Source organism: Cygnus atratus, chromosome 5 (assembly GCF_013377495.2).
Source record: "Cygnus atratus isolate AKBS03 ecotype Queensland, Australia chromosome 5, CAtr_DNAZoo_HiC_assembly, whole genome shotgun sequence".
Taxonomy (NCBI): domain Eukaryota; kingdom Metazoa; phylum Chordata; class Aves; order Anseriformes; family Anatidae; genus Cygnus; species Cygnus atratus.
The window spans coordinates 37,692,197-37,718,285 of NC_066366.1; the positions used below are offsets into that span (position 1 = coordinate 37,692,197).

The 26,089-nt window shown below is 50.6% G+C and overlaps 1 protein-coding gene across 2 annotated transcripts in view; it reads right to left on the reverse strand.

Moving 5' to 3' along the window:
* Window positions 1-2,870: 2,870 nt before the first annotated feature.
* LSP1 (lymphocyte specific protein 1) overlaps window positions 2,871-26,089 on the reverse strand; it is a 40,451-nt gene continuing 17,232 nt past the window's right edge. The window contains exons 2-11 of one of the 2 annotated variants that reach the window (XM_050710732.1): window positions 24,077-24,229; window positions 21,518-21,607; window positions 19,101-19,296; window positions 18,356-18,478; window positions 15,341-15,384; window positions 15,087-15,168; window positions 14,580-14,720; window positions 13,848-13,928; window positions 13,021-13,135; window positions 2,871-4,181 (exon numbers count right to left, since the gene is read on the reverse strand). In XM_050710732.1, coding sequence (XP_050566689.1) covers window positions 13,046-13,135; window positions 13,848-13,928; window positions 14,580-14,720; window positions 15,087-15,168; window positions 15,341-15,384; window positions 18,356-18,478; window positions 19,101-19,296; window positions 21,518-21,607; window positions 24,077-24,229 — 1,000 coding nt within the window. In that variant the 3' untranslated portion in view covers window positions 2,871-4,181; window positions 13,021-13,045. The remainder of the gene's footprint in view (window positions 4,182-13,020; window positions 13,136-13,847; window positions 13,929-14,579; window positions 14,721-15,086; window positions 15,169-15,340; window positions 15,385-18,355; window positions 18,479-19,100; window positions 19,297-21,517; window positions 21,608-24,076; window positions 24,230-26,089) is intronic. The other variant, XM_035539223.1, reaches the window with a different exon arrangement.

Genomic DNA, 26,089 nt, shown 5'->3' on the forward strand with positions numbered 1-26,089 from the left:
ATCTGACCAGCAAACTTGAAAAACCTCCAACTGGTTTCACTGCCTGGAGCTATCCTGCTAGAATATCTAACCTGGCACCATCACCATCATCTGCCCTTCACCTCTCTGGTGCCTCAGATGCCAAACTTTGCAGATCCAAAGCTGGAAGCATGCAATGGTGTTACTCGATAGCCCATCTTCGTGCTTATTTTAGGCAATGGAACCTTTCATGCTTTCAAAAAGGACTAATTTTATTTTTGAGAAACCTCCTGTACTTATTGGCTACTGTAAATACTCTTTTCATATGATGTTTTGAACTTACTTACAGGGCTCTGAAAATCGCAAGAAGACAGCACCTGAAATGACCTTGAAGGAACGATGACCTGTTAGTCCTGTACACCAAACATGAGGCACCCAACATGCAAGTGATTGCAGATGGAAAAGAGTTACACATCAGTAAGTACTGAATTTCATCTCTCCTCACTTGATGTTGATTCCCAATTTTTGCAGCAACCTGTTGTTTCATCACTCAGCTGTTTGCTCTGGGAGGTGTGCTCGCTCCGTCTGCTTTGGACACCCCTGTTGGATTCAGTAGATCCTCCGGGCATGCCCTAAAGCCAGGCTAGATGTCTTTCTGAAGGTAAAGAAAGAGGCTGGGCAATTTGAGACATATCCAGGGTCTTGGTTTCAGGATATTTACCCTTAAGTGGAGGAGGCAGTCTGATAGCAAGGATGAGGCCCAAGCAGCAGGGTGAGGGCCAGGACCAGCGCCTGCAGCTGCTGTTTTGGGCCATCCCTAGAGGAGGCAAGTGAGGCTCCCAGCCCAGCCAAGCACCTTCAGTTTAGTAATTACACTCACACTTTGCTGCTTTCATGCTTTAAAGTGCTTACTCACAGAAATCCCAATTAAATTTTCGCCTGAGGTATTTCCAGCCTCCCTCTGTCCTTCCCCTCACTCCTGAAAGCCCCAAGTCTTTCTTTGAAGGACAAAAAGTGCACATCGTTAGCATCACTAAACCACTGTCACTTCAAGTTATGAAGAGATTAAGCACCTTCCAGCACCTTTCCGAAATTTATGATCTAAAACTGCTCCGCTACAACCAAAACCCTCTGGGGACCCAATGCAAAAATCACAGGGAAATCACCCATGGTCTGTCTTGTTAACATCATCAGGATCCTTGTAGGAGGTCCATCATTTTTAAGCAAGTGCTAAATCTAATTTTGTCACTGTCAGATCCATTCTTTATTTACTTAAAAAAAAAAAAAAAGGCATTAGGGAAAGTGTGTTGAGCTGGCAAGAGATAGGAATAAGCCACCTCAGAGTCTTGTTCCACAGTCGATCAGCTGCCACCTCATTATTTATAGACGCCCTGCTCTTCGGGCTTGTTTATTTCCCTTCCTCAAGGTGGTGGTGGGAGGCAAAGCTCTGACATTCAGGCCCAGGTGCCTCGGACCCTGACCTTTCCTTCAGAGAGCAGGCACATTTCAAGGAAACTTTAGACCCTGGTGTCCACCACCTCACCAGGAGCCTAATGCAGAGCTGCAAGCAAGCAGTGAGCAGGGATCTGTTAACTAGCCAGCATATACTCTTAAGGACAGTCATAAAACGGGCCTATGATTATCTTATACCTGGAAAGTGAAGCAGAAGTAGTCAAGCCCCCGGTTTCAAGGCAGAACAAGCACAATGAAGACATTACGTCCAAAAGAGACTTCAGTTTTCCATCAGCTAAGCTTTCCCCAAGTTCAAATGCTGCAGGAAATAGGCATTGCAATGGTTATGGGTAGTGCTTTTCAGTCCCATCTCTCATGCAGAATCATCTGGTAAAGCAAACTGAAAAAAAGCAGCCCTGAAGCCTGCTGCAGAACAAGACAAGTAGTACATTGCTGCAGCTTCATTTGAAGCGATCTCACACAAGCACACTCCAGGGCTTTTCCACACTGGCAGGAAAATCAGTTTCTGGCTGTTCTTCCCTCCTGCCAGCTGCAGGATGGAGTCAAAACAAAATGCTATGAGCCCTTTGCACCCCAGCAGGCTGCACAGGGCTGCTTTCACCTCAGACAGGGACGTCTTCATACCCCACACTGCTACTGCTCTGGCCTTGCTTGGAAATCACAGCTCAGCAGAGGATGTGTGGAAGGAACAAAGATGTGGCCAGACACTGGCCATGGCTCCTCAAATTTCTGCCTCCGCCAAGGAGCTGAAGCAGAGGACAGAGGGGGATGGGGGATATCAGCAGGCAACAAGGTGGCAGCAAGAGGAAAGCTTTCTTGTATGGAAAAAAAGTAAGGTGAAGTCAGGGAGCTTTCCTGCTCCGAACACTTTCAGAAAGCACAGGCAAGGGTAGCGCAGGCTACGCACTGTCCCTACATGACAGAAGTGCTATTACCTAGAAGGTCACCTCCGTAAAAGGTTTTTCATTAGATGGTTGCAGATAGGGCAGACAGCTCACTGAAGGGCTGCGCGCCCACGCAGACAGCTACATTGGCCACATCTCAGCTGTGTGAGCAGGCTGTAGAGGATTTTTATAGCTGACATCTCCGGTGACTTTGGTTGAAGCCTGATTTCTCAGGTCTATTAGCTGGGCAGCTGAGCTTTCTGCTTCTCCTTGCTGATGGCTCTGGAAAGCATTCGGCATGCCGCTCCACCTCTCACCCAAACACCACTCATCACATCCTAAGTCATCCCCCCCCAGTAATAGGGAAAACAGCAAGACAAGAATCCCTTAAACAGAGCAGGCCTAGGAAAAGCATGTTTTTCCAGCATATATCAAGCTCATTTCATCTTGTTACTCAGCCTGATGTTTCTTTTCCTCCAATTTCTGCTCAGGCAGGGAGTTGCAGGGGTTTTGAGACCAGCTTTGCTGCAGGAATTCCTACATCAACAAAATCCTCAGAGTTACCATTGTTACAACATCTTCCTCAAATTTTATTAAATGCTTACAAAAAAAATAGTCCAGGACACGCCATAAATTTAAGCAGAAAGCAAACTGATGCAGGAGGAGAGAGAGGCTGCCCTTCCTCCAGGAGGGCAGAAGCAAATTGCAAAGTTATGTTGAGAGCCTTTGTGAGAAGAGGACAGGAATAAGACTTTAAAGAAGGTGTCAGGGGCATGCTAACACCATGAAGTATGAAGACATGGGAGAGCTCAGGAGCTGGCTTACAGAGCTGAGGCCTGGAAATCAGACTGCCACGCTTCAGGGGCTTGTTTTCCCCATGTCTACAGCAAGCCCTGACCTCTGCCAACAACTCGCGAGGGTGCCATTTCACCTTGGTGGCCCACAGCGTAAGAGAAGCTGTCATTTCCCATATCTCCTGCCCTCCCACAGGAGGGCAACATGCAGGTTATCAGTGTGCCTGACACCTTTGACATTCAGAAGATTTCAATTGTTTGTTCCCTAACTTGGGGGCTCAAGCAAATCCTTTTCCGAGAGGAGGGAGATGATGCCAGCAACCAACGCTCCTCACCTGGACAAGGAGACCTCACACCCATGATAGACATGGAAAGAAGGCTCAGCTTTTTGAGACAAAGCTGCTATTGCCACTGTTGAGGTGGAAAAGTGGCAGGAACATTGCAGCATGGCTACTTAACTGTGATTACAGAACAATCTAAAAAAAAAGGAGTAAGTCAAATATAATTTGACATACACACAGAGATGGAAGATCTTCGAAGCAGGTGTTGCAGAGGCTGTGCTGTAAACGGGGGAAAGCTTCACCCATGGGGTGACGTGGGGTCCTCACCCATCAAAAGCCTTTCAAGCACCAGTTCTCACTGGGTTTCTTGTGAGCTCCCCCCTCTCCCAGCACCCAGCCACCAAGAGTCAGAAGTGGTTCACCATGCAGCAGGAGCCTTGCCGGCTGGGCAGGACAGCAGATCCTCCTCTTCCAGCATGTGAGAAAGAGGGAGCAGAGCCACAGCCTCCTTTCTCCATAGGGGAGCCAGATTTAACAATAACAAAAATAAAAAAAAGCCAAAGAGTCATGTAAGGAGGTTAAAACAGGGATTGGTTTTGCCAGCTGATCTCGTTCCTTGCACCCAGCCGGAGGCAGCACAGGGCATTGCTCACACCCCAAGAGGAGAGTCAGGCTATACCGAGGCAGACTGACATCAGGCAGGAGGAGAAGAGAAACATCCTTTCATTATCTTCTGTGGAGCAGAGGAAATAGTGGCATTGAGGATTGCATCGAGCCAGGACCAAGCTCAGCTGTAAGACAAGAGAACAAAAAGTTTAAGCATACTTGTGGCAGGGCAAGAAGTAATACCCTGGGCTGTGTTTTGTCTAGCAATTAAAAGTGGCTTTCTCCCACTTGTTTTCAGAGCCCTGTGAACCACTTCGCTGCCTATACAAGCTTTTGCACTGCAGGGCAGCCAGCTGTACTACATGGCAGGGCAGGAGCTGAGCAGGGTGGCAGAGCTGCAGCCCTGAGCATCCCTGCATCCAGGGCTTGGCCTGATGCCCGGCGGAGGTCACAACTGCCCAGGCAGAGGGAAGGACACGCTCCCACCAGCCTCCTCCACCCCAGGAGGCCATTAGCAGGTTCCCTTCCAAGCCCAAAGCCACTGGAGCACGGAGCATGTTCCTGCAGCCCCTGGCAGCCGCAGCTCCGCCCAGGACCATCTGTGGCCATATCGGGTTCCTGCAGCTCCCGGTCTGCTCCGGGTGGGACAGCTGGCGCTGCCGAGGGACCTGGCACACAAATGCCTTGTCTGCCAGTGATGGATGGCTCCTCCGCTCTGAGACACTCCCTTCTGGTCCCAAGTTGGGGTCCCAGGGTGGGCGACCAAGAGCGGACCAGCTTAACCCTTTAAAAGCCTCTTGACTCAGTTTCCAGCTCTGTTTCTTCCCAGCTCATCACAAGCCCACCCAAGCAGTATGTTTCCCCTCCGTCCCCAGGTTTTCAGCTCCGGCCTTCCTGCTGGCAAGAAAGCAAAGCTGTCTTTCCCTTCGCATTTGCTTCATTGTGCAGCCAGGGGGAAGCCGCTCACAAGCCTTGCTGGTTGCAGGATTTCTCCCTAGCGCACAAAGCTCTGAAGGAGACTCAGACAAAGCCAACCATGACAGGAGAGGCAAACAAATTAAGAGCTGGCTTACTTCTGCTGCCTCATCACATCTCGCTGCTTCTCTATCCAAACACACAGACATGCCATGGATATTACCAACCATTAGGGCACTCTAATACCCACAGCACAGCAGGTGCCAAGCCAGAGGGATGCTGAGACAGGAGCAAGAGTGATCTTAAGAGCACAGACCACAGATCCTGAGGTCACAGGGCACAAACCAATCTAACTTCTAACAGAGGAAGAGTTTTCCCGGTGCATGCAGACTATGCCTAAATTTCTCTACAACCTTCCCCCCCCACCCCATGCCTTCCTCTGTAGGATCTGGCACAGTTTGCAGCAAGACCCAGATCCTACCCTTTTACCCATGTGAGAAGCCACGTTTTTCTGGGATGCAGCAGTCCATAGGACAAGAGCACTCAGAGCTGATTAGTCATTGGGAACTTCATTGCCCTACCTCTTTAGTATTCACAACACAATGAGCCTGAGCAGTTCAACCTTAAAATTCTGGCTTAGCAATGCTGCTAGACCACAGATCATCTTGTAATGTATGCTGTTCATGGGACCACATTAACCTGGGATGGATGAAATCATTCCACAATCAATCCTAACATAGGCAAGTGTACTAGTTCACACTGCAGCAGATAAAAATGACCCAAGCAGTTTCCAATTCCTGTGCAAACAGAACCAGAATAGCATTGAACAGCAAGTACATCCTCTCCAACTGAGGCTTTTTGGCTTTCTGATCCAGAAAAAAAAACATATCTACAGTGCTGGAGAAAACAGCAGGTATATGATGGAGTGGGCTCTCAGCCTTTTTTTGGGGCCATCACACACTTGTTTCCAGGAGAAGCTCTTGGAATAGAGCAGGTCCTAATCCCAGCCTTGTGCCTAAGGCACAAAGCTGATAAGCTGCTGGGAATGCTCAACAGTTGTCACCCCAGCTCGCCCAAATCCCCTCGAGCCCCCTCACCAAAATGCTGGGAGGTTTCTCATAGCTGCAGCTGAAATAAACACACCAGCTGGGAGCGGTGCACCACTTGCTAGGCACTGCCCAGACCATGCCCAGCACAACCTCTGCTTTGGAGTGCAGCTCACCCACATGACAACTCTTTGGTGCTTCTTCCCCTTTTTTCCCCTCCCTCATTCTTTCCTTTTTTGGAAGAGTCATCCTCCTTTCACCTCCTCCATGAACAGTTTTGGCAAATACACTGTCTGCTCAGTGTGGACGAGCTTCCATGAGCCCAACGGCAATGCCAGGTACTCAAGCACAAATATCCATTCTGCTCTTCTGAGAGCTTTATTTAGGGGTAGTTCTCCTGCACTGTGGTATCACGCTACACCCCTTGCCTCCGGATTGATGCTCAGGCTGGAATCCCACTAAGCAGAGCACATGCAATAGCCCCTCTGGGCAACCCTGACATGACCCCGTCTCCTCTTCCTCATTTCATGATGCTCGGCTGCATCCAGCGCTGGGGATTAGGGTGCTCTGTGATTTATGCCTCATTTCATAGCAAAACTCAGCAACTCTGCACTGAGCGAGAGCCAAGGCAGAGTCACATTTCTTTCTGGGAGCTGCCAAATAGTTGTGGCTGGGTGGTTGGTGTTCCCCAGCCTTGCTGAGGAGGAGAAAGAGGAGAACTGGGACTAGGTTTACCTTGCTGCCTCCGGCACAGGGAGTCTGCACAGGGCTCAGCAGAAAGGGATTGGTGGCAGCAGCAAAGTGCTGCTCCAGTGAGCTGGTGGCAGAGAGCTGGGAGAGCCGCTGTGCATCCTGCCACGAGCAGCAGTTTCAGCTGAAGGGGTTCCAGGTGTGATTGCCACTGGAAAGGAGACCCTGTCCAGACCACAGCCTATTTCTGTTTTGCTAGAGAATGTGGGGACTGCTGGGACAACAGCAGCAGTGCTCCTTACCAGAAAGGGAAAACTAGGTTTTGTCTTAAAAATTAACGAGTGCAAATAAAGGAGGTTGCCACTGAGCTCGACACAGAAAGGCAACACCAGAGCTAGCATTGTGCTTATCTGGTGGGAAAGTGCCTTGTCATAGCTTTTTAAATCCTGCCTTTCACAGGGATGCCCTTCTGCCAGCTGAAATCAAAGCCAGTATTGACTTGGCCTCAAGTGACACAAGCAGTTTATGGCTGCCCTGCTGCACACAGCACCATGTCAGAGTATTAATAGCTGGAATTTGGAAAACTATGAGACATTCCTAACTTGCACCCCGGGAAGCGTTAGCCCAGGGGTGAGCCCACGTCTACCCTAAGCTTTGTGCTTCCTTCCAGGAGATGACAATGCTGATCACGGTCTCATCCTCCGTCCACCCTGCTCCCACCCACCACCACCTCTCCCCCCCTCCCACACTCCCAAAGCCCCGCAAGGACAACCTGAGGCTCCAACAGCTGCTGAAGAAGGCAGCCAAGAAGAACACCGTGCTAGCTGCAGAGCAAGCCAAGTCCTTTCGGTCCAGCCTCTCCCCCGTGAACGAGGCCAGCTCTGACCTGGAGCACAATGAGAGCCTTCCCCCCACAGAGACCCCCAAAGCTGCAGCTCCCACCTGTGCCAGCCTCACAGGCCACCTCTCTGTCAGGCCCATCACCCAGCACCGTGTCCCCTCCCCGATCCGGAGGGGCAAGCCTTTCGCCCTGAAGGTCACCGAGCAGAGGCGCATCGCCGAGCACCTCAGGTTCACAACCCCGCCAGCTGAGCCCCCTCCACACAGGCCAGGTGCTCTCAAGACCCCACAGCAGCCCGGAGGCCCAGATGCCCACCTTCCTGCCCCAGAAAACCCTTCGATACTCATTGTCCCCCAGCCTCCTCCTTCCAGTACGCCCAGCGAAGAAAGGGCACCGGAGGTTACCTACATCACCAAGGTGCACACTTATTTCCGCAGCGTCAAGGCGCCCAGGGCCAAGACACCAACAAGCCAGACCCAAGCAACCACCAGCAGTGAAGAAAAAAGATCTTCTCCAGCGCCTGAACCATCTCCAGGGCAGATACCTGCACCGCTTGATGACAGCAAGGCCCCGGCTCCCACACCGGAGCCTCCCCTTCCTGCTGCTGCAGAGGCAGAGCCCCCTAACCACACTCCCAGGCCTGCCTCTCCTCAAGAGCCCACCACAGCCCCCTTGCCCAAACCCAGCACCTCTGATGCCCACTCCCATAAAGTTACAGCCCATGGAAGTGACACAGAAATACCCGGATCAGAGAGAGCTCCTGAATTACCCGAGGCAGATGGTGAGAGCTTAAAACCACCAACACCCAGCACTCCCTGGAGGCCAGCACACCCAGAAACAGCAAGCCCTGCCCGAGCTGACAGCACAGGGGCCATGTCTGCAGACATGAAGGCAGAACACATCATGCACCCTCAGCCAGCCCCCAGCTTACCAAACGCCAGCCCTCCCCTCAAAACAGAGCCAGCAGTAGCGTCAGGGGAAGCAGCAAGACCTGGGGCTGATGGCTGGCATCGCCTCAGGAAGCACTTGATGGTGCAGCCAGAAACACCCAGCTTCCCTGAGCCTGAGCCAGAAAAGCAGGGGCAGGACGAAGGGAACAAGAAGGACAGCTCTCAAGAAGTCATCAGTCGAGACATCAGACCATTTAAATCGAGGGCCACAAGGATGTGGGATGCTATTTTATACCAGATGACAGTCAACAAGGAGAGGAAGCAGCAAGCAGAAGAGAAGAAAGCGCAGAAGGAATCAAGCTTCTTCCTTCCCCGCCGCCTGCCCATCCTTCTACACAAACCACGCTTCGATGCCCGGAAACTGAGAGAGCTGGCTGCCAAACCCATGGCGAGGATCAGCACCGTGTTTGAGGTGGGCCGGTATGGACCCCGAGCAGCCAAGGAGCACACCAGGAGCTTTAACCGAACGGCATCGGGGTGGTCAGTCAACTGAAGGCAAGCTGCTTGACCAGAGCCATCCTCCGGAGGTTCCTGCGGGGCGCCAAGCACAAGAACACCTACCAGTAAAGAGAGCACCTACCACTAGGTTTTCTGCCTGACAGAGCCTAGTGTCAGGAAAAAAATAAAAATAAAATAAAACCCCTCCAAGCCAGCAGCCTCACACTGAGGGTTTAAGGGTTATTCTGTATATGTACATAAGCTTAAATGCCTAACATACCACATCCACAGGTCATGAGTCAGGAAAATAAACACACTTGGTTTAGAAAGAGACAACAAACACTAAGCAGTAATATGTGGCAGGGAGAGGTGACACAGCAAAGAGGAGGAATTGCCTGTAGAAAAAGTCTGTTTTAGAGGAGGAGGATGGAATCTAAATTTATTTTACTCTGCTTAAGAGCAAGAGAAATCCTAGAAACAAAAGTTGTGGTAGATAAGATGACATGAAGGAATCTGCATTGCTCCACATCTTGTCTAGGGAGTCTTAGAAACTGAACTTTAAGAGCAAACACCTCCTTAGCCTCTCTACTACAAACACTGCACCCTGCAGCAATGCACTAAAGCAAGGTAGAAACACAACCCTTCACCTGAGACACAAGAAAGGGACAGCATGAAGTCTAATACATCCTACTCTCACACAGCAGTTCCACTGCAAAAATAATTGGGCATTATCATTTCACACCCTTCTAGGTCAGTCTAGTAAGTTGCAGCACACAGAAGACCAGCTTCTTTGCAATAATTAAGTTCTGCTATGTATTTTATTTTTTTTTTTTTTAAAGTACTGCTGGGTTTGGTGTTTTCATGACAATCAGCAAGAGCCTGCTTCAGCTTGTGAGTATCCAAGTTGGTGTATTTAACAAGGTGCTGTTTTCTGGGGGATCCTGCTAAGCCCATGTAGTCTCGTTTTCAGGGGCCACATTATGACAGTTGCAAACTTACTTGTGCCTGATGTCCTGAAAAAGAGCTAATTAAAACAAATTCCCTGACACCAGCCATCCACAGAGACAACTGTCCTATCCAGCATTACAGCCACCCCTTTGCATCTCCATCACCACCAGGCTTATAAGCAAGAAAGCTGGTGACCAGCTATTTCTGTCTCTCAAGGAACTTTGTCATATGCTGGGATGTTCCTACACAGCTGATATAGGATTGCTATGTTTAGCCCTATAGGAAATCGGATACAGGGCTCTTGACATTCTCTTCACATACAGAGGATATGGAGCTGAGCACAATTTCCCCAAGCCTAACTGGAAATAGATGTGGGGGGAGGGGAGGGGGAATAAAAGCCCTTTTTACTGCTTTGCAGACTTCCAATTTTGTGATGATGCTACCAGGAGAGCTCAGTGAAGTTTCCACTCTGCTAGTCTTATCCTCTGTTTTGTATCCTCTTCCTTATTTCAAGATTCAAGAGGAAAAATAGAGGAAAGCAAAAGCCCAGGTATCTAAAGCTTAGATTTCTCCTCCCTCTGACCTCCAGTTTCAGAAGAAAAAGCTGAAAAGAGGTAGTTTGGAGACACCTCTGTAATCACAAGTGGATCCTAGGTCAGCTTTGCAGGATAATTCAACATGCTGCAAGACAAGATTATAGAGAAAGATTCACATAGGAACAGAAATCAAACAGACTGCAGCTTAAAACATGTAAAATGCTTAACATTAAAGGCAGATAAAGATGACCTTAGAGTGATGAAGTGGCACCTTGCTGTAGCACAAATAGATGGACACCTATGCACAAGTCTGCATTCAAAGGCAAAACAAAACATTGATTAGAGTTGGGAGATTAACTGTATTGGGACAGAGAACACTATTTCAGAAGCATCTATGCTTTAACCCACTTTATCCTATAGTACCAGTGACCCAGAACAATCCAGAACAATGAGCAGCTCTCACACAAGGCAAAGAGGAGAGGCTTATGCCCTACATCTGCTGGGCTTCCCACCAGGCTGCATCTGCAGCCCAACCCTGGTGCACAGGGATGGAGAACCTCGCCTTCCTCTAATTCCCTGTAGAAGCAAAGTCTGATTCCTGAACATTTGGCCCTTCCTCCCCGAGAGAAAAGGGCCCTGCAGAGACAAACCCTGGCACAAGAGCATTGCAGACAGGAGAACAGATGCCCAGAGGCAACAGGAGATTGCAACCAACACCTCCTATTTCAGAGCCTTTGCAGCACATCACAGCCTGAGCTGCCGTGATGAGCGAGGGAAGGGGAGCACCACTGGGCGTGAAGTTCAGCGTCAAGTTCAGCGTCAATGTCAAACAGCCTCAGGCAGTTGGTAAGAGCCCAGATTGCCACTTAGAGAAAACCTCTTACTCGGCAGCCGGCTCAGAGGTCCCGCAGCTCAGGAGAGGAGAGGAAAAACTGTACCTGCACTCAAGTGGCTAGGAAGCTGATGAGATAGTGTTGAGTGAGGGATATGCGGGTAGGACAGAAAGGTTTGGGAGCAGAAAGACATGAGGGGATCATGCAGTAGGGAAAAAGGATGAACATAGCCATGGGGAAGAGAATCTGAGGAGCAGGGACCTCTCAGCACATAAAATAACCAGCTAAAAGCTCAAGAATATCAACTAGCCAAGATCCTTCAGCTGCTGCAGTCCTTTTGCTATTCATAGAGAAGAAAAAACAAAAAAAAAAACACCATACATTTATGCAAGTAAGCCCATAGGACAACAGTGCTGCTCAGTGGCTGTTCAAATGGATCCTAGAGGACTTCCCAAGACAGTCACCAACCTTTTAAGAAATGCTGCTGGAAGAAAGTGAACCTGAGGGCACCTTCCTTTGAACTGCTTGCAGGAACTCAGGTGGGGCAAACAAAACCTGCCAAGATGTTGCTGTTAAAAATTGAAGCCCAGTAGGATCTACCTGATGCATCAGAAGAGACTTCGGGAGAAAGACGACAACAGATCAAAGAGGAGACCTTAATGGGTTTCTGGAAGCCACGGGCAGAGAAGCAAGTAGAGGACACAAGCCCTGTGGGCTCCTTCTCCCTTATAAAGGAAAAGGTAGCTATGGGCAGGCCTGGGTTTGTACTACTGCCCACCTCAAATTGGCATTCAAGAGAGGTTCTCTTCTAAATGGGCACCACAAAAGCAAGGAAAAACCACAAAAGTAGGGGAAAAAAGCAACATTCAGAAGTCAGCTCCTTGAAGAAGGAAAAAAATAGCAAACCCCCCAGGAGAACTCAGAAACAAAGGTGTTTTATAGCAGACAGCGCTATTTATAAGCTTGGCTATGAAATAAAGCTTCTTTTTTATAGTAGAAGGAAAAAATGAGCTTGTTTTCACCCCCAGCAACATCCTCTCCATTCAATGCCAGATGCTGCCTGGTTGGATCCAGCCAGTTATCACTTCCCTCTGTGCCATCCCTCCTTATTGCCACATCCCTCTACCATCATCCACTCAAGATAACACCAGGAGATCTATTACCAAACACAACATGAGCATGAGATCCTGAGCTGCAAACACCATTTCAAGAGGTCACACATCCCAGCTTTGCCTCCCCTGCTTGCTGCACACCCAAGGACAGTCTGCTCTGTTGGTCTACCCAGCACAGCAGATGTTCATGTCCTCCCCACCACAACCCTACCATGGGCTGGTTCCAAGAGGTCACTGAAATCATTGCAAGTTCCCCCACCCCACCCCAGTAAATAACTGGAATTAAAGCCCAGAATCATTTGAATTATTTGAATCTCAGGACTATATCAGTCCCCATGCTCAGCCGGAGTGACCTCCAGCTACGTATTTCTCCTTGCAACATAAGAAAGCGTAAATAAGTCCAGCAGAGATACTCCATTTGAGCTTGCAAAGGCAAACACCTTCACCAGAACAAATAGCTAAGAGACTTGTTTTGCAGGTTAAACACAGGTACCCAGCTCCCTAGAAGGATCAGGAAAAATCAGAAAACAAGCACACGCTCCTGCTGTGCTCCTTCCAGCCCAAAGCCAGGCATTTGCCCAAGAAGCAAGGCTCCAGCTGTTATTGCATTTTATCTTCCAACTTGCCCAAAGTTTAGCTGGCAGAAATAACCCAAGTGTCCCACCAAAGCAGCGCCAGGAGTTGGTTGTGCAGAGCAAGGTCACACCCCACCTACCTGGTTAAGGAGTCCTCCAGGCATGCTATTGCTCTGCAGCATCGTCTATCAACACCTTCTTGTACTGGCCATGGCCTGTTGCAACAAATTTGTACTTCTTGCCAGAAGGAGTGGACTGGACAGGAGAGAAAGAAATAGCCAGAGTCAGCAGCTTTCTCCCTCAAATAACCAAAGCTAGAGGAATGTGATAGCTGTCTGTAATCCCAGAAGGCTTGGGGATCCTGGTGCTCTGCTGGGTTGGTTTCACCCATGGCAAAAGCCATTTTCATTCCCTGCACACTGGCAGCAATACAGATCCAGGAACAGACAATGTACTTCCATCTTCTCTCAGGCTGGACAGTTTGAACAGCAGCTGCTTGCTGAATTTAATAGCCATTCCCACAGAGGTACCAGTAGGCACAACACCCCAGATCCATCTACAAGCATTGATACTACTTTAGGCCTAACTGCAGATGCTTTTCTTTACTCTCAGGACTAAAAAGCATAACAAGAGCTAAGTAACTCATGTTTGCAGTTCAATTTTAGCTTAGAAGGCTTGGGCTACCAGCCCATTGTCTAAGAAGAACAAGCCATTCAGAAGACCCTTCAGTATTACTGGTTATGTGGATTTGCTGGTTATTGTGGATTTTTTGCCCACATTTTTGCTAGGACTGGAGCTATAAGAGCTCTTCCTAACAGTGACCTCGTGCATGTAATTGCATTGATTAGTTACAGGCAGCCCTTGTCTCTATATGTCACTGTCTTCTCAGTGCTTCCAACCCAGCTAAGAGCCCTTTCCCTGCTGTGAAAAGGAAAGGACTCCTGCCCCCACACAGCTACCGACTTACCTTGATATTGGTCTCAGGTTTGGGATTGCCCTTCTGTTCCCAAAGGCTTCTTTTACTCACGATGTCCCCAGCCACGATATCCTGAGAAGATGAGGTTCTCATTACCCTCCACCACCAGTGGTGCTGGACGTGCCTCTGTTCACATCTCCAGCCCCACGCATCTGACCTCCTTTTACAGCTACAATATCACATTGTCTGACCTACAGCAGCTGCAGCTAAAACCCAAGACTATGAAAACTTCTTCCTATTCCCTGTATATCCTGTGTTTTCCTCTCTCTTGCTGTCTCCAAGAAGAGTCTGGACCAGAGATCCCAGATGTTTATTTTCTTAAGTTTGTTAACTATTTAAGACATGTTAACATCAAGGCTTTTTTGGGCGGAAGGAATTTTACTCATATAAACACAGGCTTACAACCCATGTGTTACAGAACCACCCTTGCTCACAACAACCAAGAAGGTTAAGACCAATCCATAATATCCATTGCATTTTCCAAATTTACAAGATTTATCATCATGGTGATAGACCCAATATTGCTCTCAACAACCAGAGTTGAGCCCTATCTCCTGCAGGATAGATGTATGGTTTCCCCACCAGTGAATTTACCCCTATTTCAAAGGAGGGTCTCAACCAGCATCACAGAGGCTTTCCTAGCTGCACCACTGAGGAACAATTCGGCACCCTAGCAGAGTTTCTCTCCTGCACAAAGCAGGACACATCCCACAGTTGCCTTACCTTACAGGCCGGGGTCTTCACAGCAGACTGAGCTGCAACCTCTCCAGTCTCCCAGAGGCTTTTCGTGCTGGCCACCATCATGCTGGTGGTGGGAAGGTCGAGAGAGGGCTGTCGGACGGGCTTTGGAGCCTTTGTGGATGTCTAGAAGAGAGATGGAAAGAGATCACCATTGGGGAACTTAACAGCTCTGAGCATGTTGTTTTTTGTTTTTTTCCCCTCTAATTGGACGTTCTCAGGGATGATGGGCTTTAAAAGTAGATGTTGGTGGTTCCTGCCGGAGGCTCTCACCCCACAAGCAGGGAACACGAGGAAACAAGGATAGGGCAGCTCACTAAAGCAGCTTTCATGCTCTGGAAGGAGACAAAGACAGGAGAAACAGCTGCTCCCATCCAAGGGGAGATGTCTCAGTTGCCACCTCCCAGAAGGTGAGGCTGACACTTCGTGGTAGAGCTACACCCTGCATGGGGGGCTCCCTGTAGGCCACAGACAGAGAGCGCAGCACCTCACCTCAATGGCTTGCGTATACTGCTCCAGCCTGTCGTCAATCTTCGACACGGGGAGGGGAGGCTGGCTCTTCTTGATGCTGTTACTGGGGAGAGGAGAAGAGGAATGAGGCAATGCCCTGGTGCCTCAGGGTGGCGGGAGGAGACGAGGGCCACGAGCAGCCTGCTCCTGCCCATCCTGGCAGCATGGCCCTCTGGCACCCCCCAAGCAGAGCAGGGGCCTGCTTCACCCTGAGCCTCACACAACCCTAGAAGTACCTTTTCTTTATCGAGCGGTTCAGAGACTCAGTTCTGTCCGTAATCTAAAGGGGGAGAGAACAGACAAATATTAGGTTTCTGTATGGGCCTCAGGTGGATGTAGGTCCCCTTGGCTGACCGTATTTCAAACATTCCCCTTCCCTGCTCTCTCCCCCAGATTTGGGGCACTCAAGCCCACATTCTCATGATGCTCAGAAACAGCAAACATCCCTTCTCCTTACTCCCTCAGCTTGAGGACTGTTATCTTTCTCAGGCACTTTGTTTCCTTGCCAGGAAAGAGAGTGGCAAGCACAGAAAGAGAGGGGGAAATTGCAGTTATCGCCAGCCACTGCTGCAGAAGAGGAGCCAAGCACCAGAGCAGCATAGCCACAAGTGACACTAGCTCATCCATACCAGAGGAGCACACAGACAGGGCAGTTCAGCACGTGGAGCCACCTGCAAGGCAACCCTTCAGGTCAGGCATCAGGGAAGAGAGCTTTGCACAAGAGCCTCCTGTGCAAGAGCGCTTTGGCTAAGACAGGAAGGCAAGCAAACACTTCAGACATGGAATAAAGGAAAAGACCAAAGTGTTGCTAAACTTCCCAGCTCTTTTGTGCCCCAGAAAACAAGAATGGAGACAATCACTTTCAAGTCAAAGGGTAGTTCTTACAGCAAGGAGCAGCAACCAGATAACATGAAGCCAAACCCTGTATGCTGCTGCAGGAAACATCACCTACCAAGGCAGCAGGTAAAAAGCAGCATTAAGTGCTTGCTTCAAAGATACTAGTGCTAAATTTTAACTAACCAGAAGACATTATCACAGGAAGGACACACGTAACACCCATACCGAAGAGCTCAAGGCCCGTTAGAGAAGAGCACAGCCACCAATAAATAGCACAACCCTTGCTAATAGAGATGTACCGAAGAGTCACCCTGCAGGGTTCCAGCACAGCAGCATGACAAATATCCCAGCAGCTCCTTCTGGGCAGGCTGTCTGCTTGCTGCCAGCTTGCTTCTCAGCTCAGTGCTGGAGGAATTGAAGCTTGCCTCCAAGCCACAGCTTCAAAAGATTGTCTTGCCCATCCCTCTGGGACACTGGTAGGCAAGGTGGCACCTCATAGGGCACAACAGCACCTAAATGGGCACTCAGATTCCCTGCCCATGTCTCAGCTTCTTGATCACAAGTATTTATCAGCAGGAAAAACCTAGCCAGCCCTTCCACAGAGGAGCTGTACAGGTGCAAGTCATCCACAGGTCAAAACCAAGCACCAACCTAAACACAGAGGGGCCAAGGAACAGGCTGCAGGTGACAGGAGGTCTCAGCATGACAGATGAGGGAAGGCTTGTTTCCATCTAGACTATTTGCAGACTATCTCCCTCTGCCCATTCAGACAATTCCTTGCAACAAGGGCCGTGCATTTCTCTAGTTTCAATCACTTTCTAAAGGGCAGAAGAAACCACACTTGCTTACTTACCAACCTCAAAAATTCAGCTCACAAGCAGCCTGGGGCTAAACGGTGCTGGTACACGGCTTCCACCTTGCTCCCACATACCCACTTCAGCCCTCTGAGCCCCAAACACCCCATTATACTGCACCCCAACATCCAGCTGTCCCAGACTTGTCCCTGGCCGCCACCAGCCACTGCTGGCAGGGGAGCTCCCAGCCCACTGGAAGTGTTCTCATCCTATAACCAGGATCTCTGCTGAGCAACCCTATGCCAAAACACCTTCTTGGTGGTCAATCTGTGCAATTCTTAGGATTCACATGAAACCCTGCTAGCTGGGGTGTAAAGATCCTCCTTCCTTTGGAAAGATCCCAAGCTCTTATTTTTTCCCCAAACAGCTTTACTTTCAGCTTTGTGTACTGGTGAGCTCTGACATCACCAATATAAAAAACAGCAACTAGATTTCTAAACCTTTCCCTGGGCTAATCCTAGCAACAGCAGTGAAGCTCGGGTCAGGAAGCTGCGTGTGTTTGGAGGTTGCAGAGAGGACTTTCAGCACATAACAGGCACTGAAGTGCTTCTCACATTTCCCCACTGGTCCCACTCTTGGTATCCACCTAGGCCACCCCCAGCCCGCTTTTCAAACCTGACGTTATCACATGGCCTGCACCGAAACCCACTTTTCCTCCTCTTTTTTTTGTTTGATTTTAAAAGGTTTCTCTGCAAACAGCAAGAATCTGATGATTGTAGATGATGAAATCTTCCTCTTGCTGCTATTTACTGTTGCAAGAGGAAGTGCTCGTACAATCCTCCCTGCCCAGGAAATATTGACTAAGAAGCAAACAGCACAGATCTGAATGCCAAACAGAAAAGCAAGGATAACACCAACAGCAGGTTAATAGGCTACCCAGGCTCCCCACCACTTCCTTAAGAGCAATAATCAGCAAGCCCAGGGCTTAGAGAGACAAAAAGCCCATTGCTACAGAAACCACTTATCTGTGTCTATTGTATGTAAGAGCACACACACCAAACTGAGGATTTGTGCTAAATGCAACACAAGCCACGAGATCGATTCGAGTGGCATTAGAAATGGAAGTTTCACAAGAGCATCAATTCACGTAGATGTAAACGGGGCAAGGCGTTTCAGAGATCAGGAATCCCAGATTGCTTTTAAAGAGTTAACTTTAGAACGGTTAAGCGATATTTTCTATTTTATTGTAAGATAGGGAAATTCCAGTGCTCCAATGCTTTAAGTTTCCCTTTTTTTTTTAAACGGAAATTTTATTTTCTGATTAAGTTCACGTGTCATTTTTAACCAAAGCTTAAAGCAGACCTCTTTATTTGTTTTACTCTGTTCCCTGGCATACTCAATGAAGACTTAAAGATTCACACTGATTGGCAAAGCATACACAGGAAGGCACAGTTACAGCCTCCAACAGCATAAGCAGACAAAGCAGGAGGTCAACAACCAAAGATGAGGGAAACAGATTGATTTGCCCCAGCCTGTAGCAGGATTCACACCCTGTTTTGCCATAAGCCCTGGGACATTTTTCCCTGTCACTAGGTGCCAGAGGGGTCCCCAAACATAGACCTTGGTGGAGCACACCGCGGTGTGGTCAGAGCACAGCTCCTCCTCCTCCAGGCTGGCGGGGCTTGGGGCCTTCTGGCGTTTTTCTGGTGCTTCTTCCTCTTCATTTCTCCTTCTCTTCTTTTCCTGAGTGCAGAAAATGAACAAGCCAGGAAGCGAGCTGGTCAAAATGCTTAGAATGCAAAAAAAAGATTTTTTCCCACCACCCCCCGTCTCCCAGGCTTCCTGCTTTACACTAAATGAATACTCTGACACAGAAACTATGTTAACATTACCTCATTCTGGAACATCCAGGAAGAAGCTTGTGTGCATTTGAAAAAAAATAAATAAATTCAGAGGACTTTTGCAGGTTTAAGGTTCCAGAATGATGCAAAAAGGGACCCTTGCATCAGTTAAGGGTTTCTTACCACTACTGAGATAGGAAAACAGGAGTTTCTCACTTCAGGCCATCAGGAGGAAGAGCACCTGCCTTTATTCTAAACGGCAATTCTCAGGCCCCAGGAAGGCAACTTGGCAATGGCAGCTCCATCCCACATTGTGCCGGGCCAGCACCACCTACATGGGCTGGCACAGGACAAGGCCTGGCACAGACTACCCAGAGGCTGCTGAGTTTCCCTCCTTGGGGATCTTCAAAGCCACGTGGACGTGGCCCTGGGCACCCTGTTGGAGCAGGGCTGGGACCAGATGGACCCAGGGGTCCCTCCCCACCTCAGCCATCCCATCAGAGCCAAGCTCCTCCTGATCTCACCTCCTGCTCAACTCTCTCCTCCTCATGCTGCTCTCGGATATGTTCTTCCTCCTGGCACAGCCTCTCTTCCTCCCTAATAGCCACATTCTCCTCCTGGGTCTCCTCCAAGCTTTCCCGGTCCAGCTGGATCTGCTCCAGTTTGACCTCTGCTTCCCTCACACTGCTGTCCTCTTCTTCATACGACTGCCGCGGGGACCTAGGGGCAGGAGGAGAGGTTAAAGAAGCAACATGTTACGAGCCTACAGACACCATCAGGCACCTTCACAGGCACTGGTAAATCTATGTCAGTCCCAAACCTCAGTTTTACCCAAGCGAATAAATGACACCTCTACTCACGTCCCTAAGGAGAGCCCAGCAAACCAAAGCAGTCCCAAAGCAACCAGGGGTTAAAAAAATAAAAATAGTAAATAAAACAATAAATCATAGCAGTTTCACGTGAGGATTCCTACAGCTCTCAGGGGCTGCAGAGAAGAGACCCAGAAGTGTTTGAGCAACCCATTTTGCCAAAGCAGAGCAGCCCACGGTGAGTGTACAGAGCCAGCAGGAGCACTAAAACCCCTGAGCCCTCACAGACACAGGCCAAGGTGCTATTGCCATCTTATGGCCCCGGGCTGGAGGCCAGCTTTCTCCTCCCACCTATTTCTTAGAAAATTGCCTGGGTTGCTGGCTAGAGAGCTGGCTAGCAGGCTGCTGCCAGAGCCCAGGGTGACTCACTGCTCCTGCCTTGATGGCCAGCAGCTCCAGCTCGGCTTTTCCACCCACCTCCCTGCAGCTGGGAAGGCAGCTCGCAGAACAGCCACCTTCCAGCCCTCCTCGCTGACCCCTCTGGAAAAAAGGCTGATGCATATGCTGGCTCGCTACTGATCATCCTCCCACAACTGCACGGTCACCACCAACAAACAGGCTCTAAAGGTTTTGCAGCCCAGGCGACTAGTTTTTAGCCAAGATGCCTCAGCCAACAACAGCTCCAGCTAAAGAGCAAGCTCATTTTAAGAATTTTATGCCACTAGACACAATGCAGCATACTGGATGCTTCTTACATAGAGCAATTTTGTATGGGAGGCAGCGAGCCTGACCCCACTGCATCACAGCAGAGGGGCATCCAGCTCCCACCCTCCTGTATGGCTGGCTAGGGCACACATCTCCCCTGCAAAGTGGGAAACCTGACCCGAAAAGAAACTATGGACTTGCACAAGCTCTCAGGGGACACACAAGCTGTTTAGCTCCATCCACCAGAGAGCAACCATCTCCCCTCCCTTGTTTGGGGACCAGAGCCTGAATATTCTTCAGATGGAAAAAATAGGGCTTGCTCCATGTTCAGTTAAGAAAAAGAGGAGGTTCAGGAAACCCCACAGCACCACTTGACTCAGCACAGGGCATTCTGGCCAGACACACCTCCTACCTTCACTTGCACTGCAAGCCTGTCCTCAGGCAAGGCAGACGACCCAGGAGGAAAGACAAAGCAGCTGAACAGACTTTATGGGGCACAGCCACCAGCTGGGAATCCCACCTTTTACAGAGACCCCCTCCAGCCAACAGCAGCAACCTCTCCCTGGGGAGGAACTCTTTACAAGGGGGGGGAAAAATAGAGAGGGGAGGGTGCAGAAAAGCAGCTGGGGCTGATTTCTCATTGCTCCCCCAGCTGTGATCATCAGCTCTGCTGGGAGGTGCTCATGGGGCTGCGAAGGGGAAGGTGCAGCTTGCAGTGTTTGGGTAAAGGAAGAGGTGATTTGTTTGCGCAGCAGTAAATATTAATATTATGCCTTTTTTTTTTTTTCAATCCCACGGGTAAAGAAGGGGTTGTGTCATCGGGGGACAAAGTTCCCCATAAAGCCACGCTGCTGGGACAGCTGAGTCACAGAGTTCACGTGCAGGTACACAGTGTCCAGGGCAGGAGTTAATCAGGAGCACTGCTCAGCTCAGTCAGGGGAGAGGGATGGAAGATGGATCTGGCCCTCGGCTCTTGGGCAGGGACACAAGCGTCCATCTGGGCTCTGTTTTCCACCACTGAGAGAGGAGTCGAGCATGAGGTGGGCTGGGGCCACGACACCCACTCCGCTGACATGAGCCAGGAAGCAGCAATGACTTAGAGCAGCTTTTTTAGGCTGCCTGCATTATGTTATGGGCCGTTTCAGCCCCTGCAGCAGCTCAGGTGGCTTAGATCCGCTGTTGTCACTCCTCCAAGCCCAGGCGTCCTGGCTGGCTGCCATTGCTTGGAGCGCGAAGCTGAAGCCAAACATCCGCAAAGTCCGGGGCAGCCCTGCGTCCCTTCCTCCCAGGTAGCCCAAATCGCAGGCAGAGAGCGTCTGTCCCCATCCCACCAATGCTCCAGCCTCCCGTCTTGGCATGTATGGCAGGACCTGGCCTTGGTCACCTCATCCTGGGGATGCTGGTGGCTCCAGCTCTGCCCTACCCACCTCTGTTTGCGCTGCTCAAGCTTCTGGGACCAGTCGCTGAACCCCTCGTCCTCCTCCAGCTCTGAGGGCCCGGAGGGCTTAAAGTCATAGCTGAAACATATCAAGGAGGAAAATTAGGATGAAAGTGACACAAAGGACCCGGCTAGCTCAGTGTGTCCAGCAGAAGCACCCTGCTGCCCGGTCTCTGGGACAGGTGAGCAGAAATAAGAGGCACAGCAAAATGAAGAAGTCTCATGGTTTTCTTCTGCACTGGAGCTCATTTAGACCAGAAGTGTTTCAGGTGTGGTTCCTGCTTGCCCTGTGCCTGCACGCGGCCCCCAGCAAAAGGAACCAGCAGGAGGCAGCCTGAGCAGAGCGCTGCATTAGGAGGGCAGGAAAACTCAAGTGTTCGGGCACAGGCTCGAGTCCTGGGCAGATCCTCACGTTCCCATAGAGCTTTGAAGCAGTCAAATGTGCTTCCAAGATGCTGGCTCCCCATCTGTGAAATACCAGTGCTGGTCCTGCCCCATCTGAAAGCGGCATGAAATAAAGGGTGAGGATGAGTGCTGCAGGCGTGGCTTTGAAACTGGGGCCCTGCCTTGCCGCACAGCCAAATATCTACATGGGCATTCCTCATGCTGATGATTCGGGGTTGAGCAGGGGACCACAGCCCAGCCTTGCTCCACCTCACATCCTCCCCAGCCTCTCTCTGCTGGCTGCAGTTCAAGCTATCAGCATGCTCAGCAGCCCCCCATGGGCCAGGCTGAAACCCAACTGCATCAAAAGCCGCTTTGCTCCCGGCTCAGAGGGAATGGCTCTGTGTGCTGGAGGGGAAAACTACCCCCATCTTTCCTAAATAGGAAAGGAGAGAGGAGGAAACATGTCCATCCTGCAGCACACTGCCCTCCGGCCCTGGGAGCGCGTTCCCAGGCTGTGATGACAGCCCTCTGCTAGCACACAGCCCCGGCCCACAGACAGACGGACAGACGGACAGATGGAGCAGCAGCCCTCTGGGGTCACACAGCTGCCAGCACCAGCTGGGCACGGGGATTGTTGGGGTTTTCCTATTTCTTTCCTTGCATTCACAACAAGAACTGCCACCCAGGTGGGGCTGCAGGGTGGGCGCCCACGTAGCAAGCATCAGCTGGAGGAGGTGGCTTCACGGGACACAGGGTGGTCACATCCCCTGGGAACGGCAAGTAGGGTGTGGAGCCCACGGATTAGTCTAAAATTCGCAGATTTGAAATGCACAATAAGCATGAACAAGCCTTTATTATTACTATTATTTTCTTTCCCTTTCTGGGCTCTTAGGAGGTGTAAGGAGATGCTTTGCCTTCTCCGTAACCCTGGTGGCTAGAGACGCGTGTCATTAGTGGTGGGACTCGGTAGGTCAGGCTGGTGATCCTGAAGGCCTTTCCCAACCCCAAAGCTCCTATGATTCTGTGATTTCTGTGGGATTCAGGAGTCAACTGACCACAGGAACTGAAGGTCTCCAAAAAACACGCACCCTCACCAGGCTCACCCGGAAGGGTAGCAGGGAGTGGGCACCCAAAACTGCTGCTCAGCCACAGCAGTTTGCTGGTTATTTCCTTTTATTTTATTTTTTAACGGGGGGAAGGGAAGAGAGCAGCGATGCAGATGGGGTGAGTCCCAGTGCGGGAAGCTCCAGAGGAAGGAGGGGACGGTGTTTACATGGGAGAGAGCGCAGATTGCCAGCAGGCTGACCCCGGCTGCCTGAGCGAGCCCAGGTGGCTGTCAGCAGCTGCAGAAGGAACCAGGGGACAGCCGGAGAGGCAGCAGCATCCTTCCCACTGACACCAAAGGTACACGTGCGGCTAAGGCAGGCGCTCGGGCACTCAATTAAATTCAGGCACTGCCAGCACTTTGTGTCTGGGGCCGCTCACAGCACCCCCCAGTAAATCAGAGCATCTTATCAGCTGCTTCAAAGACCTCCACGAACTGTTTTCCAGCCCCTGTGTGAAAGGGGCCGGGGAGGGGGGGAGGGTGAATAATAATTATTACTTTCCAAATATGCTGTTTGCTTTTAGGGCAGATCACAGTGGTTTTGTCTGCAGAACATCACTGGGTGCATTGCCATAAAAGATTTTGAAGCTTCTGTACAACAACAACAACAAAAGTCCTGAATAATTTGCAAAATACCTGAGGAAAAAAAGAAAACAACAAATCTTTTCATGGGAGAAAAAAACGTGCTTTTTTACTGGTTTCCTAGTGAAATGAAGTTGTTGCTCCTCTTTGGTGGGTGCTTTGCGATCACAAACCCTGCCGTCTTGCAGATGCTCTCCCACTGCTGGTGCAGCATCCTCGATGGAAGAGCAGGGAGCCAGGCCAGGGGAGGCCCTTGCCCCCAGCCCATGAGCTACCGAGGGGCTGTGCATCACACCTTCAGCCATTTGGCTTTCGCTGCCCAAACTGGAAGCATGATCCTTGTTTAACCTGGGTTAAATCCCCCCAGACCTGCTCAGGAGCCCCTCCACCCCCCAAACTGCTTCGAACAACAGATGCCCACCCCGTGGCTGGAGGGTTTTGCAGCTGGGATGTATATATGGGGGTATTTCTTACTGGTTTTCCTGCGCTGAGCCTGCGCTCTCTGAGCAGGAGCCGGTGCCGTTGAAGCCTTCCTCTGCCTGGGACCTCAGCTGCTTCTCCCGCTCCCGCCGCCGCCGCTCTCTGGCTGCTTCCTCCTCGTCTTCCACGCTCCACTGCGCCGTCAGCCTTGCCAAAACAGAGGGAAACCCATCTCAGTGCCACTGTGAGAGCTTGAACATACTGGTGATAGCCCCCCGAGCTGCTCAGACACCCCTCCGTGCGGGCCGGGGGCTCCGCTGGGTGAGTGCTCCCAGCACGGCTGTGACGGTGGCCATCCCGCTGCAGCCTTTGTGCTCCTTTTCCAAGGAGAGCAATTCCAGGAGCACGCCAGACCCTTGGTGGAAAGGACTGGTTGCCTGGGACAGACTGGTGTGCAAGTTATGGGATGCACAGGAAGAGACAGCATCATCCCTATGGGCAGCAGCCTTGGTGTGGGGCACTGCAAAACGATGCCTGCGAGCGGCAGGTCTGTGCCAGGGCACCCGCTGCTGATGCTGCTCACCCCATCCCACTCACCCAGGTCCACAGCAGACTGGGAGGGCTATTTCCCTGTGTCTGCAAGCCTGCTTGCTAAGATGCTCCTGTACAAGGTGTGCAGACGGCAGCAAGGACGGAGATCTGCAGCCTCCTGCCCGGTGCGGGCACACCAGGGGGCTGCTCTCCCTGTAGGACAAATCCATTCGGTAGGACACAAGATGCGATGTCAATTCAGACCGAGGCAAAAATCTAATGGAAAGGAATTTTTTTTTTTTTTTTAAAGGCCCATCTTGAGTGAGTGTGGGGCATTTTCCAGCTGAGCCCAGCTCTGACAGCCTGAGCAGGGCAACGTGATGGGGGGAACACAGTGAGGATGCCACGGTTGCCCCTCGAGAGCAGAAGACTTGCCCTTGCGTCACTCATCTTGGGTGGGGTCTTCTCCCAAATGCCATCAGGTGCCTCCGGCCACACTTTCCTCTCCCCCCACATTGCCCCTCTCCCTCGATGGGAACAAAGAGACCGAAGCCACCCAAGGGGCGGCCAGGTCCCCTCTGCCCCTCCTCATCCCCCACTCATATTTATTGTTTTCCCCCCTCTGTTCCCATAGAAACCCTTGTCTGTGGGCCTGGCAGGAAGCCACCGTGTTTTTGTTTTATTTTTTTGTGTGCACGCTTTTTTTTTTTTTAATATCTAAATGAAGTCATTCATTAAACTCTGCCACGATCTCCCTCCCCTGTATGACAGCTCCAGAGAGTCTCCGATTCCGAAAGGCCCTTAACCCCCTCTCGCCTGGATCGCCCCTCTTACAAGAAGCGAGGCCCACATTTCTCCCCGAGCAAACCAGATTTTCATGCAATTCCAACTCCCCAGAAAGCTGTTGTAGGGGACTGTGGTGACCTGGGGGGGTCCCATCTGCATCATGCCAGCTTCCCACACCAGCATTGGTCTGCAGCCTTCTGAGTTTCCCACTTGGATGTGACTAATTCTCTCCCCATGACCTCACCGGCTCGCTATTCTGTCGCTGCATCTTCTGAACGGGCCAAGGACAGCGCCGGGGCGACTGTTTCGGGGAGATGCAGTTTTCTGCAGGGTGGGGGAATGTCTCAGCTCCCAGTGCCAAAGAGCAAGCTGGCATCCGAGTGCCCGCGGCCATAGGGCACGCGGCTCGGACATGAGGACAGTGGGTGCTTCTCATACACTTTGGGCACAAACAAGTCCCCACTGAGCCCCTCCTTGCCCTGGGTTCAGAAATGCCAGCAAACACCTAAAACCACTTTATCAGCAGATTCAGAGCTCTCTTTTGTGCTCAGACAGGCTGGCACCAGAGCAAGGTTTAGAAAGTGATGCTCTGGGGCTCAGTGCTCAAGCCAACAAGGAGAGGGAAAGTGATTACTCCTTTCCAATTGACCTAGCAGCACAAATATTTGTTTTCAATTAAAAAATAAGCAAACAAGTTAACAAACAAAACCTTGGCAAAGTGCTCACGTTCGGGTCAGCTACAGCGGTTTG